Source organism: Cyprinodon tularosa, unplaced genomic scaffold, assembly GCF_016077235.1.
Source record: "Cyprinodon tularosa strain WSP-4 unplaced genomic scaffold, ASM1607723v1 ctg32, whole genome shotgun sequence".
In the NCBI taxonomy this organism is placed as follows: domain Eukaryota; kingdom Metazoa; phylum Chordata; class Actinopteri; order Cyprinodontiformes; family Cyprinodontidae; genus Cyprinodon; species Cyprinodon tularosa.
The window spans coordinates 443181-459306 of record NW_024039030.1 but is presented as its reverse complement, the minus strand read 5'-3'; the positions used below and the strand labels follow the sequence as shown (position 1 = coordinate 459306).

General features: G+C 36.4%; 1 protein-coding gene across 36 annotated transcripts in view; it reads left to right on the top strand.

Moving 5' to 3' along the window:
* kcnma1a (potassium large conductance calcium-activated channel, subfamily M, alpha member 1a) overlaps positions 1-16126 on the top strand; it is a 196747-nt gene that overhangs the window by 121470 nt on the left and 59151 nt on the right. For 30 of the 36 annotated variants that reach the window (XM_038292995.1, XM_038293010.1, XM_038293007.1 and 27 more), the window contains exons 8-16: positions 880-1050; positions 3955-4046; positions 11401-11511; positions 11621-11726; positions 11944-12026; positions 12118-12187; positions 15041-15196; positions 15697-15806; positions 15929-15997. In XM_038292995.1, the coding sequence (XP_038148923.1) occupies positions 880-1050; positions 3955-4046; positions 11401-11511; positions 11621-11726; positions 11944-12026; positions 12118-12187; positions 15041-15196; positions 15697-15806; positions 15929-15997 (968 nt within the window). Of the gene's footprint in view, positions 1-879; positions 1051-3954; positions 4047-4139; positions 4232-11400; positions 11512-11620; positions 11727-11943; positions 12027-12117; positions 12188-15040; positions 15197-15696; positions 15807-15928; positions 15998-16126 lie in introns of all 36 variants that reach the window. The other 6 variants (XM_038292992.1, XM_038293029.1, XM_038293022.1 and 3 more) reach the window with 1 other exon arrangement.

Genomic DNA, 16126 nt, shown 5'->3' with positions numbered 1-16126 from the left:
GCTTTTGGCTTATTCAGAATATTTCAGTTAAATACTTGGTTTACTATGACTGAGCTCAGATCTAAACACGCTCCATATTTATCACTATAATTTGGGTCAGAGCAAGTGGAAGGTTTGTACAGTAAGCTTGATTTATTCATCCCAAAACTTTATTTGATGTGCCATTATCCTTTGGGAATATCCCCAGTGCTGAAGTTTTAACCAACTGACTGGAGATTTGTGGCAGGGTTAATAAAATTTGCTGGTAGTCCTCTCTCTCTTTATTATTTCCTCACTTTACAAATGTAAAGGACTATTAGGTTTTACATCTAGGTGGATCCATATGTGTGTATATATATATAAATGTAATTTTTTGTAAAATTTGTAAAATTTGACTGTATATGCAACATTTTGCATTGATATAATTCAAATTGTATGTTGTTTAATGAATTAATCTTGGTAAGATTAGTCCAAATACTGTAAGTCATGTGGTAGTCATCTTATTGATCCTAAAGATAAATAATCTCTTTAGAGAAGTTGACATAAGAGCTAAAGAAATCCTGTTTTTATTTTTTTTTTATGAAAACAAACCAAAGGTGTTCCTCCTTATTCATCAAGTTTTCTTTTTAATCAATAAGTGTTTAAAATTAGCAACAACTGCAAATACATTTATATGATAAATATAAACTTTTGATAAATTTGATGACCACCATCAGTCCTGTTAAGCAACATATCATGTATTTCAAAATATCACCACTAGATGGTGGTCAAAGCTTGATATGATGCAGAAACCATGCCCAGTTGGCCGGATTTGTTTAGTTTAAAAAAATAAATTAAGGAAGTACTGGTGAGTCTCATGGCTAATCATTTGTACAACCTCTGCTCTCATTTCCATTGCAGGTGGAAAACTCAGGGGATCCTTGGGAAAACTTTGAAAATTCCCAGTCGTTATCTTATTGGGAATGTGTCTACTTGCTGATGGTGACTATGTCTACAGTGGGCTATGGGGATGTCTATGCAAAAACCACCTTGGGGCGCCTGTTCATGGTCTTCTTCATCCTCGGTGGTTTGGTAAAATGCAATTTTTCTATCCTCTTCTTCCCTCACATATCGATCCTGCCTGTCTTCCTCAATCTGCTATTTAGGCCTATTTTAAATCATTAAGCAAACCTAAATAATTATTGATGATCAATGCAAATTGTGTTAAATATATTGTATATTAACATAGTGTGTTTTATACGAATTAAACTCTGCTGCATTTACCTGCAAATGTTATTTAACCTAATGTATCCTGTCTGCTGTAGTTCAAGGTCCTAGTCTCCTTTGTCTGCTCTCCCTATGTGTCCCCTCTATATTACTTGAATTAGAGTATATGCTTTTGTCTCATAAATTTGTTATATTCTCTTAAAATAGCAGTTGCGGTTTCAGGACACCCTTCCTTCTGTGTCTCCTCCCACATTTCCAACAAACACAGGGGCAGGAAGATGAGGCTCAGGCCAGCCTGACTGGTACCACAGCAACAGCAGCCCCCCCTCTCCTTTCCTAACCTCTTTATGAATGATCCTTTTGGGCTGCCACAAGCACCTTAGAGTTAATGTGGAAATGCATGAATGTATGCACCTGTGTGCACTTATATCGATTCAGGGCTCTGGTTCAAGGATTTAGCCCATTCGAATTTTGGAATATAGGCTTGTGACAGTAGGATTCTTTTCTACATATGTGTGACCATGTGTTGCTTTGTGCTCATAGTGATAGATTGTGTGTTTTGTCTGAAAGCGGAAGGCTCTGAAAGTCTTTATTTCAGTACCTTCACATGCTTTCCTTAAGTAGCAGTGGATGAATTGTGACTCATGGCTAAAAAATATTTAGAGAACAAAACAATCAGATCAGACCCTTAAATTTACTCCTTGCCCTAGATGGACAAATTAGAGATTTTTGTCTGATTTCTTATCTTTCTTATTGTCAAACCTTTCCTTCCTAAAATCATTATTTATAGCCTCCTTAATTTGAGTGATAGATATAGTAACGTGTTTATTCAGAGCAGCAATACCTTTCTAATGCTTGTGTGAGAAAGAGCAAATACTTCAATGCAGTCCTACTGAATTAAGTAAGACAAAATGGTTGTGAGGCATAGATCTAATTGCAGTTTATATCCTTTATAAGTAAATAGCACAATTATTGGAGTTAACATTACTAACTGTAAACATCCACCGTAGTGAGTTTTTCTCTCGAGCCATGGTTCTTAAAATGTGCTAAAAGCACCAGTGGTGGTACTTGGGCTGTTTTTGTGGTACCCAGAAGTAAGTTTGGACAGTTATTTCCAATGTAAATGTAAATAATTAACAGAGATCTAGAGAGAAGTTCTACAAGGAAAAGAAAAAAATACTCCCAAGTATTAACCTGATGCAGACAGCAGTTTACCGGTAACAGGACCAAATGCTAGTGGCTACTTTTGCTAGAAACAGCTTTAAACCCAACCTAACTGTGTTCCAACTTAAAATGTTTAGCATTCCTAATCAATATGCACAGTCACCAGCCAGACATTTATTATCAATAAGAACCAAAAGCAATGCTTGTCTCTATGATTTATACTTTCAAAGGCTACCTACACAACCAATAGAGGATGTGACATAAGATCTAAGGAGGTACAATTGAAAGTTTATGGGTTCAAAGCAGCCATATTGGATTTGGAGTATTAGGTAATACTACAGTGATACTGTTTGAAAAAATAACAATGGAGCTGGAAAAATTAGTTTAAAAAAAACACTGCCCTACAGACTGCAGATCCCTATGTTAATCGGGAGTTTTCCAAAATTTGGTTCTGCCAAATTCATAGGAGAAAAAGCCCAAAAGACTAAACACTTCTACATGGCTGTAACATGTAATATCAATTCAGTCATTTTATCATTTCAACAAAATATTCCAAGGAGGGTAGGAAATAAAATCCTGTGGCAGATGGCTCCTTTTTCAATATAGTGATTAAAACTACTATTATATAAAAGAGCAGCTGCTGCTGAACTCTTTGTATTTCTGTCATCTATCCTTAAAAAGATCCCTGTTTTATTTTAAATAGTTTTATAAATCTCTTTGCTGATATTTTAAAATATAATCCTGAAAATTGTTACCTTTGAGTTTTCTTTACACAGTGAAGTGCTGTGGTTAGCGGGAATGGTGGCAACTAGTGGGGTGCATCACCTGATTAGGATAAATAATCAGATAAACAAAGTATTTATTCATTTGATTTAATTGAATGAATAAATTGAAGGGGAAAGATTTAATTAGGAATTAAATTTTTCATTTTGGCAGTCAAGAGTCATAGGCAGCCAAACATAAAACTGCTATAGCAAGGTCACACGTTTATAATGCGTTTCAATCCCCTATAGTTTAATGGTAGATCAATACATTTTTTTATTGATATTTGATGGCCTAAGTGTCAGCGTTTCCACTAAAAAAAAAAACCCTCATGTGATTAAAGGCTGTCAGACATTGCAAAATGCATCCAGCTCATTCACCAGCCCAACTAATGAGTCTTGATACGTTTTGCAGCTGTGGACCATCAGGACGGTCTTTTCAAATCAACCTGCCAGATCATCTGTGTTTGTTGGACAAAACATGGCACATAGGTTTTTTTTTGTTTGTTTGTTTGTTTTCAAAATTGTTCATTAGTTCTAAAAATTCTGCCACCCAGAAAAGGTTTTTGGTGCCATCACAGACTGGCAATTTTCAGCTGTGACCAAAGTCCACTTACTGAACTGGATCTTGAAGAACCTTTACATACTGGGGCTCAAAACAATAAATACAAGAAGAACTTAACACGAAAACATTTCTCCTGTATATGAATTTTTTGGCAGATCTCTGCTGTTAAAACAAAACTTTTTTCATCTCAGAAAATTGGATTCATATTCTCCACCAACCACTCTTTGGCATAGTAGTCTCTTTTTTAGTCTCTTCTTCTGTCTTCTATCTCCTCCTTAGGCCATGTTTGCCAGCTACGTCCCTGAAATCATAGAGTTAATAGGAAACCGCAAGAAATATGGTGGTTCCTATAGTGCGGTTAATGGAAGAAAGTAAGTATTCCAGATGGTTCTGCTGTTTTTATGTGTGCAGTGGAACCCTCTCTGCATGCCTTTTTTTCTTTTTTTTCTGTTCCATGCATGTAGGCCATGTTTGCTCGCTACGTGCCAGAAATTGCTGCTCTCATCCTTAATCGGAAGAAATACGGAGGGAGTTATAACTCGACACGAGGCAGAAAGTAAGTTGAAATCCAGACAAGGTGTGGTTGTGTGACTAAAGCGCACCCTCTTTTTTAAGTTCTTAAGTTATTGGGGGTTTGAGAACTTTACATTTAATATTTTTCAAGTTTCGGTGCAGTAGTTAGATGAAGTCACACTGCGTGACTGGAGACCTTGGCCATTAGGACACACATGTTCATGCCCCTTCACTCTTGTTCTTACTCTTCCTCTGCCTACCCTTTTCTCTGAATCTACCTCTATCTTTCTTTAATTCAACACTCTCCTTAAATCATTCATGTGCTGTTCATTTTCTTTACTTGTTTTCCTTGACACATCCTGTGTTGCGCTATAATTTAATTTGGAAAATAGAGCTTTCATGACTGCTAAACATTTCCAACTTGCCGACCTTTAACACATAAACAAAGGCCCTAAAGATAAAAGAAAGTCATGAAATCCCTACTCTCCAGTTTTAAAGAATTTTCCCATGAGAACATAGAAAAACTGAAACATCTGCATATGCATTATTATTGGTGGTCTTTTCAAGCATCATCAATCTCAATGACCATTACTTTGTTTCTTAATTTTGTGTATTTTATTTTGCTTGGGTTATTTGTGCATGTTTTACATCTCTCCTCAGTTGCATCATATCTGGGATGTTCTTTACAACCTGCCGTCTCATGGCTTTTTCATTATCTCTGCAACCCTGATGAAAAAGCGCTAATCGCCGTTGTTTGTCACTGCTGTAGCACATTGCATCATCCGTGCCTGACATTACTCTGGCCCTGATCTTCAGTCAGCTCCCACACCCTTGAATGCTGGATGCCTCGCTCCCATTGGAGGCTCTCAATTGCTTTTTGCTTGCTTTTGCCTGCTCCATTCTCAATGCTAACCTGTTTATTGTGTATATGTGGTGTCACAGTTCGCTGTGTGTGGATTTAACCCTAAAGTTTGCGTGGTGCTTTGGTCAGTTTACTTTTTCCACAAGAGTAACACAAAGCTTTTTGTACATTATTCCTCTTATCCCTTTGTGGCTCAAACCTCTAGCCCCATAACAACATTGAGTGTCTTCCTTTCTTCACAGTGGCATAGGAAAACACTACACAAAAAGAAAATAACACACTTGTATTGCGTAACTACACATTTAACATTTTAAAGTACACAAAATGATCACCAGATATGCCTTTGATTGTTTAAATATGATAAAACCTTTCTGCAAGAAATGCCCACTAGCCATCACATGCAATTTATTTAGCATATCTGCATTTCAATTAAGGAAATAAGTCTAAAATTTAGTTATTGTTACAAAATCTCCTCACTCCTTTCCTTTCTGTGCTGATAAAAAGGTGCTGACTTCAGTATGTTAGACGCTTAAAAGGAAGTGACAGCTTTCCATGATTTATGATTAATTACGCTATTATATTATATGACCACTAGGGGGCACTCCTAGAGCATAAACTTTTAAACTCAGTCATTTAATCCTTCATTAGAAAGAATTTTATAAAAATCAGGTATGTTAGTACTAAAGTAATATATTCTGTCCTGACACAGCAGAGGAAAGTCTGCTTCACACCCTTGGTTTTAATAGACATGCTCTATTTGTAGCAGGAGCTTCCCTTTATAGTAGGGACATAACACATTTTCCAGTACACGTGGCAGGAAACACTAACCACCTGCTTTACTGATGTTAAGCACAAAGATTAATATTGCAAGACAGATGTGAGAGTTTTCCAACACTAGTAGACCAACCCTCCTCTATCTCTTTCTTTTCCACAAATTTTCCTTGCTCCATCTTGCCTTTTCTCGCTGCTCTATTGTTAGTCCCTTCAGTTTCAGTTACTCTTTGCAGCAGGAACAATTTTTGGAGTCAGCAGTACAGTGGGGCTTTAAGGGGGGAGCCTTTGTTCTCTGAGATAAGATTGATGAAATGTTGTGTTTGGCTCACGATTTCAGCCCTCACACACAGACGGGTCTTGAGTGAGGCTCTTGTCAAAACTTCAGATCATTTCTCCCTCTCCCTTTTTTTTTCTCCTCCCTCTGCAACTCTTTGGTCAGACACATGGTAACAATCATAAGATACCCATAAAACACAGAAACTTTGAGGAGCCTTTCAGTTTTGCTGAGTTAATTTAGATACATTAGGAAGAAACTATTAGCAAAAATCGGTTTGATATGCAGCTCTAGAATTCTGTGCATTTCGATTTAGAAGCTGTTGACACATGAAAAGAAAAATGGAACCAGATTAGAAGATTATTGTAATTGAATGGTTATGGAGCTTTCAATTGATGAGATCATGATACATTTAAAATAAGTGCAACCAGTGCTTCACCTCTCCTGTCATTAAAAACAAACATTTAAGGCTATATGGAAGCCAAAGGGTCTCATGTTAGATCAACATTAGATTTATGTCTGTTAGCTTTGGTAGAAGTTCTCTTTGCAGTGTAGCATAAACCCTTGAGCGTAGTGACAGCTCTTACACTGATGTAGTAATGACAAGGGTAATGTTCTGTTGGCACCCACCATATTTGGGGTTTTGCGGTTTCCATTATGACTCTGTGGTTTCCATTAGACCTCATTCAGCTGAGGGCTTGGCATGGAAACTCTTTTCAACCCTGGCTGAACCCTGTCTGAGAAAAAAAAAAAAAGAATAAAAAGAAAAAGACCTTCAATTTTAAAATACACAGCTTTTGTACTTCAGAGGCGAAGCAATGTCACCAAACTCTGTCAAAAATGCATCAAAGGGGGCTGAAAACTTTACAAGAAGTAAACATGGCAGCATTTTCATGACTAGTTAAGGATTAGAGAAGTAGCAATTGAGTGATCTCTCTTGCTGATGTTTTGAGCTCTGTGTTTGTCCGTTCTGTTTCCTATTCCTCCCCAGGACATCCCATGATGTTGTCTATGTGCATGTTTTGTTTGCATGTGCGATGATAAATGGTTACATATATTATTTTTGTGCTGCTAGCTTTTTTTGTGGTTTATTGGGTGTTTTTTTATGTTTTATTGTAAAGAACTGTGTCTATGATATGCTTTTTTTCAGTTAATTTAAAAGTTTTTATATGCAGTGTCTCGTAAAAGTATTTTTACACCTAGAGCTTTGTTACATTAAAATTGTAACCTTGATTGACCAACATAAAGCCCAAAACCCAGATTGATAGAGCCCAAAATGTCTGTCTACCCCTGGATGGAATCAATTCTTTACCTGTTAAGCTTTGATGGATTGATGGAAATATACAAAACACAAATCAAGTATAGCTCCATTCTTAACAAACTTTCTGTACCTATGAAAAGTTAACTTATACAATTAATGCTTATTCATTTGGATGGCCTGATATGTATTAGTGTGTTTGGTCATACTGTTTTTTTAATTTTGAAAAAGGCGTTCAACATTACTGTTAGATTTATAACATAATCCATGTTTAAACTTCTCTACGACATTCCTGACCAGCCAAGTGTTTTCCTTGGTCTTCATGATGCTGTTTGTTTAGCGATATTCTCCACAAGACCCTGATGTTTTCACCCAACATCTGAATATGTGCCTGAATTTAAATAGGCACAGGGTGATGAACTTTATTACTAACTGGGTAACTTGTGAAGGCAATCTGTTCCACAGGACTTTATTTAGGTGTTTTAGAGTAAAGAGGGCTGAAAGCACATGTCTCCTTTTTAAATATTTAATAAAAAATGTAAATACAGCGGGGTTTGTAGCTGCATTGTGACAAAATTTTAAAATAATCATTTTGCAAAGCACTTTAGATGAAGCTATATTGCAAAATCAGTGAGATGGTTTTGAAGTTGATTGATGAGCAAATGATATACTATACAGTCCTACACAATAGAGAAATTAAATATGTATTAATCTTAAGACTAATTACACATTGATGGTGAAAAATGAACAATTTTATGTAGAGAAGAATGTTTTGTTAATCACATCATCATCCTAGTGTAATAGAAGTAAATGTCTATGTGTATACATGAATACAATCTCTTTAAATCTACCTTTTACATTTAAATAATTGTGATGTATTCTTTCAGTGGTATCTTTGGCCTTTATAACTGTATGCTTAGCTGTGTAATGCTTCTCTCTAGTTTTTCTAAAATGATCAAAGTGTATCTAGATACTCATTCCTGGGGAACAGTACTGATTTTATTCCTACATTTTATGAAATGAGAAATTACCTTTGTCCAGATAGAGCTAGTTTCTGGCAGACATGTCAGCTCATCAGTTGGTTGGAACATATTTCTGCCCCTCTGGCCGAGCATTTGATCACGGCTGCTCATTAGATCCTGGTAAAGGTCAGAGGAGACATCTGCGAAAACCATTATGTCCTGCAACATCCGAAAACTGTCATTCTCTTAATATGGCTGTCACGTTGCCTTGCCAAGTCCGCTTCAGTTGAGTCCTGCCACAGCCATAAGGTTTAAAGCAGGAGAGCACTTAGTGATCTTGACTGTGGTTTTCATTTAACACCACTAAATATATTTTACTTTCAACAACCCAGATTGAATCAGATTACAGTAATGTCCTTTCCAGTTTTATGTCTTGACTTAAAAGATTAATATCTTCACTAGAGCTATTTCTGGGCATAATAACATAACAGTAGAAAGAAAATGCAATAATTATAAAGAGTGCAAAAGTATGACCACTAAATTATTTTCTTGTCATAACGAAGGCCGCTGTACAGGTATCCATAAGATGCTTAGATTGTCTACTCCATATCTACGCTTATCCTCATCATGACTTATTCAGCTGAATAATATCTAACAGCTTTTTACATTTGATATCTTATTTAAAAAGTAGCTTAAACTGCAAATGAAAAACAAAAAAATGACTTAATTTCCTTCAGCGTACTTGAGAAAGTCTCGTTGGATGATTTTAAGATTAAAAAAAAAGGAAATTTTTGGTAAAATTTGCTTAGACTGATGACAGATTATTGTTATTTTTATGGCGATTCAAGAATAGTATTTATTGTCATAGCAGCTCAGATTTGTACAATTGTAGTAAAAGATTTGGACTTTAATAAGCTTGATATAAAGAAAAAAAATGAAAGATAAGAAGCTGAATTGAGTGTGGCTGTGATTTATTTATAATTTTATCAATTACATAAAGAACAAAGCTGTAAGTCTGTGCACACATTGTATTCATTTTTTTTTATCAACATATGTAATTGTACCTGATGAGTAGCAATCAATCTGTTTTGGTCAAATTAACACACAGTGTTTTTATTAAGTTGTTAAATTTGAAAAAAAAATAGATGAAAAAAATCTAGTTCTGTAATGTCCGTTAAGTGTGCATTTTACTATTGATACACCCATAATTTCCTCTATTTTGGTGTAAAATTCTGCTAGTTTTACAGGGAGTCATTTGTTTTCCATATCTAATGATCACCCAAAGATCTTTGCATACTAGTCAGATAATGCATGTGCTATAATTCCTCACAAGTGGTCAAGAAGTTATCAGTTGAACTAAACTGAAAACACTTTGTGTCCATTGCCAATGGAGCTTTTCAAATATTTAGCATGATGGAATCTTCATTGTTACAGACAGAGCTCATGCATAGCCTAGCATGAGATTCAATGACGCTATTATGCCATTGATGCTAGAGTTGTTTACCCTGCACCTTTGTGCAGATGTATCTTTCTGATGCATTTGAGCTTCTCTTTAACTAGCTAACCATTACTGATGGTAGATGTTAACTCAGGAAGGCTGCTACAGCTAACCAAGAAGTGCTTTTGCCATGTTCAACAAAATATTAGTCGAAAATGTGCAGATTCATACAGCCAGGCTGCAGGAAAAGACTTGAATTAGTTTACCGGTAACAGGTTTTAACTGTTGTGCAAAAAGCAAATTAAACCATGGCCTTTATATGTAGAGCAATTGGCATTAAATATTTCGAATTGTTAAAAATGATCCCTGTCAGTGTGGCTTAGCTGGAGATCAAACTGCTATAGTAGCAGATGTGTACAACTGCAATGCTGAATTTGCAATATTATAACAGGAGTAATAAAATACTTTTAGCTCCAGTTGTACAGACATCTTAAAGATACTGAATTAAAGAAGCAAGCATAAAAACTTATAGATGCTTGTTAAAAATATTCACACACTGAATGAATTATTAAAATAATAACTGTTATTTTTTTAGGAAACGGACATAAATATATAATGTTATATCTGGCAGTCTTAAAAACACATGAACTCTTCTCATCAAAGAAAATAGCATTCATATGAAGCTTTTTTTTATATTTTAATTAACAGCTGTTTATAGATATTCATTTTTATTTTAGTATTGCTCTGACTGTTTATGGAAAATTGAATCTGTTACTTTTTAGTAAGGGAAGTCTTTCAGCTAAGGGAGTTGGACATTAGTTGGTTATAACCTCTCAAGAGGACTCCACTTGAAAAGAAACTAAACTTTTATTTACTTGGCAGTGTGTAATTTGCATAGATTATAGCTGTTAGATCGGTGACACCAAATGTAATTATCTGAGCCACCACAAGTTCAAACCTTGTTACAATAAACATATAAATGAATACTTGATTACAGGGTGCTTAGAGGACAAGAAGGGACCTAGCCTTAACCTCTAAGAATGGTCTCACACAAACTCTTGCCTTTCCTTTAGCTCTAATCAGCTCTGCGCTTTCTGTCAGATTCCCCAGGCATAATGTGCTGCTGAGTACTGCCAAGGACCTGTCAAATACTCTGTGGTCCTGTTTAGAGTTTGTGTCAGCCACATGCCGCTGAATCATTTTGAGGGTTTTAGTAATGCTCTGTATAAAAGCACTACTTTATTGATGTATATGTCTGTGTCAAGATCATTTCTACTCACAAAGGGCTGGTTTGGCTGAAGGGACAGTTTTTATATTGGGAACGGATGACAGTCCAACCATTGTGGGGTGTGTGATTATACTTAGATTTTTTGTAGTGGTATATAGTTAAGTGTTTGATTGAACTAAATTTAACCACTTCCATTAAATCAAGGAAAAATTAACTCATATGGCATTAAAAGATATAATCCAGTTACTGGTTTGCTTTGAAAATGCATCCAGTAACATCTCAGTTGAAGTCTCTTTTTTTCGCTTTGTATTAGAGTTAATGTACTGCTTTGGTTTGTCTGATTATCTTTGGGAGATATGCCAGTGTATGTAGCGATTTATGTTATGCACTCAAGAAGGTGTGTTCCCCCCTTTTAGGCACATTGTGGTCTGTGGTCACATTACCCTCGAAAGTGTCTCCAACTTCCTCAAAGACTTCCTACACAAGGACAGGGATGATGTCAATGTAGAAATTATTTTTCTCCATAAGTAAGTTAATCTTTTCCTTCCTTAAAATGTTTAGGATAGTTTGAACATTATGTTTATATAAGGTATGCTAAGATTTTCTAACTCTTGTGTCTATTTCTTTGAATGATAGTATTTCCCCTAATCTTGAGCTGGAAGCCTTGTTCAAACGCCATTTTACTCAAGTAGAGTTCTACCAGGGATCTGTTCTCAACCCTCATGATTTGGCCCGAGTGAAGGTATAGTCCTCAAGAGATAAAATCATGAGAAACCACAGTGTGTCTCAGTTGACATTAATTTTAAATTGAATTTAGAAAATAAAGAGCATTCATTCTACAGGCCATCTGAGTTTGGAAAACTGTGTTGCAGCAAATCTTAGTGACACCAATGGAAAAAAAAGCGATGGTGTAAGGCCATAGTGGTTTTAAAGGTTTTTGATTGGTTCTTTCTACATAGATTGAGTCAGCAGATGCTTGCCTAATTCTGGCCAACAAATATTGTGCAGATCCTGATGCTGAAGACGCTTCTAACATCATGAGGTATAAAATCCTGGAAAACCTAAACTTATTGGAAAAAAAGTTGGTGCTATGTTAGATTTTCATATTGAACATTTCTGACTGCCTTTCTAAGGGTCATATCTATCAAGAACTACCATCCCAAGATCAGAATAATAACCCAGATGCTACAGTATCACAATAAGGTAAGTGTTAAAGTTTTTTAGAGATTAAGAGTTTACTGGAGCTCTAGCCAGCAGTATGATACATTAAAATCATGACAATGACACATTTTGAGTACCGGTAGAATTAATTTAAGAAAAGTTTCGTGAATCAAAGCAGTAACGGCAAAGAAAAACTCATTACTACAGGACATGGGGAATGGCCATTTGGAGTCTAATTATTTACCGCATTAATACAGAAATATAGAGCCTGTAGAAGAGCTGTACCCCTTTATAGTTGACGCGGATGTAAGTGCAGTAAAACGAAAGAGAAGCAGTGATCAGCATAAGAGCAAATGCAGAAAAAAAAAAGAAAAAAATTGTAGCCAAAAAAAGGCCCTGAAAACAAGCTGATGTAAAAGACAGTCTTTACAGTTAATACAGTCTTTTGAACAAAGACAAGCATTTTACCCTACTGCTATAAAATGCAGTAGAGTTAACATTAGATGTTAATTAACCAAGATAATAATGAACAATTTTCAATCAATACATCAAAATCAATAGACCGACATTACTAGATGGAGGTAGTCTATGCTATAGAAAGTTACTTTTCAGACTCTTAACAAAAATGAGAACACACACACACCCACCCATACACACACACACACACACACACACGCGATACCGACCTGTGGCGTACACAAACAGCAAGAGTGCCGTAGCAGATTCCATTTCACCTCAGTAATCTGTTTTCTCAGCGTATTTCAGGTTGCTACTAGTTACCAGACACTCAACTTGTTTGTTGGTGGTGGGGCTTAAAGAAAAGGCACTAGCGTCACCCAGTGTATGAGCGTCTTTTTCCCTTGAGGAGCTCCGCTCTCGAAGCCTATGAGAAATGCATACACTGGGGGAAAATAGCCCCGCCTTCTCGCAGGCTGCAGCGGGATGTACTTGGAAAATTGTACCATAAAACCACATAGCGTTAATCTCACGTTAAAAAAACTATCGCCGTTAAAATGGCCTCGCGTTAACGCGTTAATAACGCGATAATTTTGACAGCACTAATATATATATATATATATATATATATATAACAAATTTAACTAAATAAATGCTGAAAGCATGGTGTATGGATAGTTGTTATGGGTAACTACCCATAGTGTACCCTATGGGCAGTTGTTTCAGACTTTATTTATGTTGTATGGAAACAAACTAAAATCCTTGTCTTTACTTCAAGCTTTGCCAATAAACTCGCCCCTGTATGCCGTATTGAGTCACTGAATAAACAGTAAGAACACTGTATTTAACCACACTGTTCCACTTGAACCTTCTGCTCCATCTGATGTCAGTACAGGCAAACTTGTTAGTGGAGAACAACTTTATATTCTCCCACTTGGAATGAGGCTGGCGTGCACAGTCCACACAAAAATTTGGAGGTGGCGACCTAGCGCCGAGGTTGGGTTGGGGTTAGGGCGCATTTGGTGCTTGCGGCCGGGGACAGCAGATTGCATAAGTTTTGCCGCGCACCCTAGTGCCCTGCTCGATGTTGCGAGCATAAACCAGGCATAAAGGCTCTGCATTTGGAATAAAACCTACAATTATGAGAGTAATAATAATTGATAATGGAACTTTATTGATCTCACACTGGAGAAATTTACCACTGCATTTAACCCTTGAGTAGCAGTAGGCTGCCATCGCAGGGCGCCTGAGACGCCATCGGTGGTTGAGGGTTTTCTCACCGCTGTCACTCCCCCCTGCAAGCATTTTTTTTAAGGCTGCCAGCTAATATGTGGCAATTACTGAACATGCCAGAGGAGCAGTGTGGGATTAAGGGTCTGGCTCAAGCCCCCTGAGAGGCAACCTGTGGGGCTCGAACTCAGAACCTCAGGATTCCAAGCTCTAAGCACTAGGCTTAGTGCTAAGTGCATACACTTCCCCAGTAAACTTAAACATTTGATTAAGCTTGATTTATTGTATGAAATGTCAATATTTGAGGATTCAAGGCAAATACATTTTGTTTGATGACAAATCATTTGAATGACATTGATGAATACTCAATGTCACCTATGTGGACCAGAAAATAGTAAAATCAGAAACCCGTGATTACATTTTTTGTCTGTGTTTCTGTTTTTAAAAAAGAATTTAAAATGTTGAAGTGTCAATTTAAATGTAAATATTAATATTTTGTCATTTGACTTAGCTACGTAACATTTTTAATCTGGCACTTCTTATTTGTTTTCTAAACATAAATAATTCAAATTAATTTATTTGATTTTATTTCTAAGAGATCTTAGCACGCAAAGATTAATTTCATGTCGGGATACTCATGTGTCATTGGGTCTTTAATTTAATTCCAGTCGTTTTAGCAACTTTTTTGCTTGGTTAGATTCTATATAAATGGGTACTGTCTGTCCTAAATCTGGCACATTTATATATAATAATGGATTCAATTGTAGATTTAAATGTATTGTCTGTTTAATATGGACTAATTACTGATAAGGTATTCCCTAATTTTAATAAAATTGTTTCGACTACTTAATGCATTAATAATAGTGGTAACTAAGGGTTTGTAATGTTGTTGGTCAACCAACCAGTTGTTGGCTGTCATCTAAGTTAATAGTTACTGTAAGTTAAGAAGTTAGTAGTTGATGAAATCGGTTTGAATCTCTTTTGGACTTTTCTACCGTTTAGCAGAGCCAACTAAACCTGCTAAGTCTTATTTATAAAATGTTGGTTTTTTAGCTGTCAGTTGAGTTCAACTTTAAATTGATCATATAAATGTGCAGATTGTATCAGCCTTTTTTTTGTTGCCAAAATGAACTTTTCCTTTAAGAGTGTCAACACCAAATATTTCCATGATCTTTTTACCATGATCTTTCTCCCTCTCCTGCTCTGAAGGCCCATCTGCTGAACATTCCCAGCTGGAACTGGAAGGAAGGTGATGATGCTATATGTCTGGCCGAGTTGAAGGCCGGCTTCATTGCCCAGAGCTGTCTGGCCCAGGGCCTGTCGACAATGCTGGCCAATCTCTTCTCCATGAGATCCTTCATTGAGGTAACTCAGAGGAACAGAATTACTTGCCCTGTCTGGCCATCTGAACAGACCGAGGAAGTACTAATGAGATGGTTCTCAGCATTCTGGAGATGATTTTTGTCAGGATTGAAGCAGAGGTTAACAAAGTGCTGTTTTGTGTCCTGTCTGGTGACAGATGGGCCAGATCTGTGGGAATTCAAACATACTTGTGCAGAGAATTGCTTTCATTGCCGTGTTTATAGTCATTTTGGCACGTTATGTTTTTTGTGACAACTCATCTGGAATCTGTTCACTGTTTCTTCGGCCTAACAATGAGGTGGTTGCTTCTATGAAAGACCTATTTCCATGTCTTAAATATGATGGATCAGCTAATAATGAACAGGCTGATGCTTTGCAGGGAAACATCTGCAAACCTCATTGGACAGATGTCGGAGAGGAAACAGTCCTGCTTTCTTCCTTCTCTTATATACATACATATATATATAAAACACACATGAGATTTAATTCTTTTTTTTTCTCAGATTGAGGAGGACACATGGCAAAAGTATTACCTTGAAGGAGTAGCTAATGAGATGTACACTGAGTATTTGTCCAGTGCCTTTGTAGGCCTCTCCTTTCCAGCTGTGTGTGAGTAAGTATTACCCCATACTAGAAGGATTTTTGTGATCTAAATAGAGACAGACGTAATGCTTAAAAACAGCAGTTATTTGCTTTTGTTCAGCTCTTCTTTAATGAAGTGTTTTTGTTTTCCAGGCTGTGCTATGTGAAGTTAAAGCTGTTGCTTATTGCCATTGAATTCAAGTCTGAGCAGAGAGAGAGCAGGTTTGTGAAGTGAATATTCTTCTCAAATCTGTGTGGTAACCAAAAACATCCATGAAGTTTTCTCTTAAGAATTAAGCTATTTCCAACAAAGTCAATCTATTTTCTTTTTTTCTTTTTTTCTATGATCTG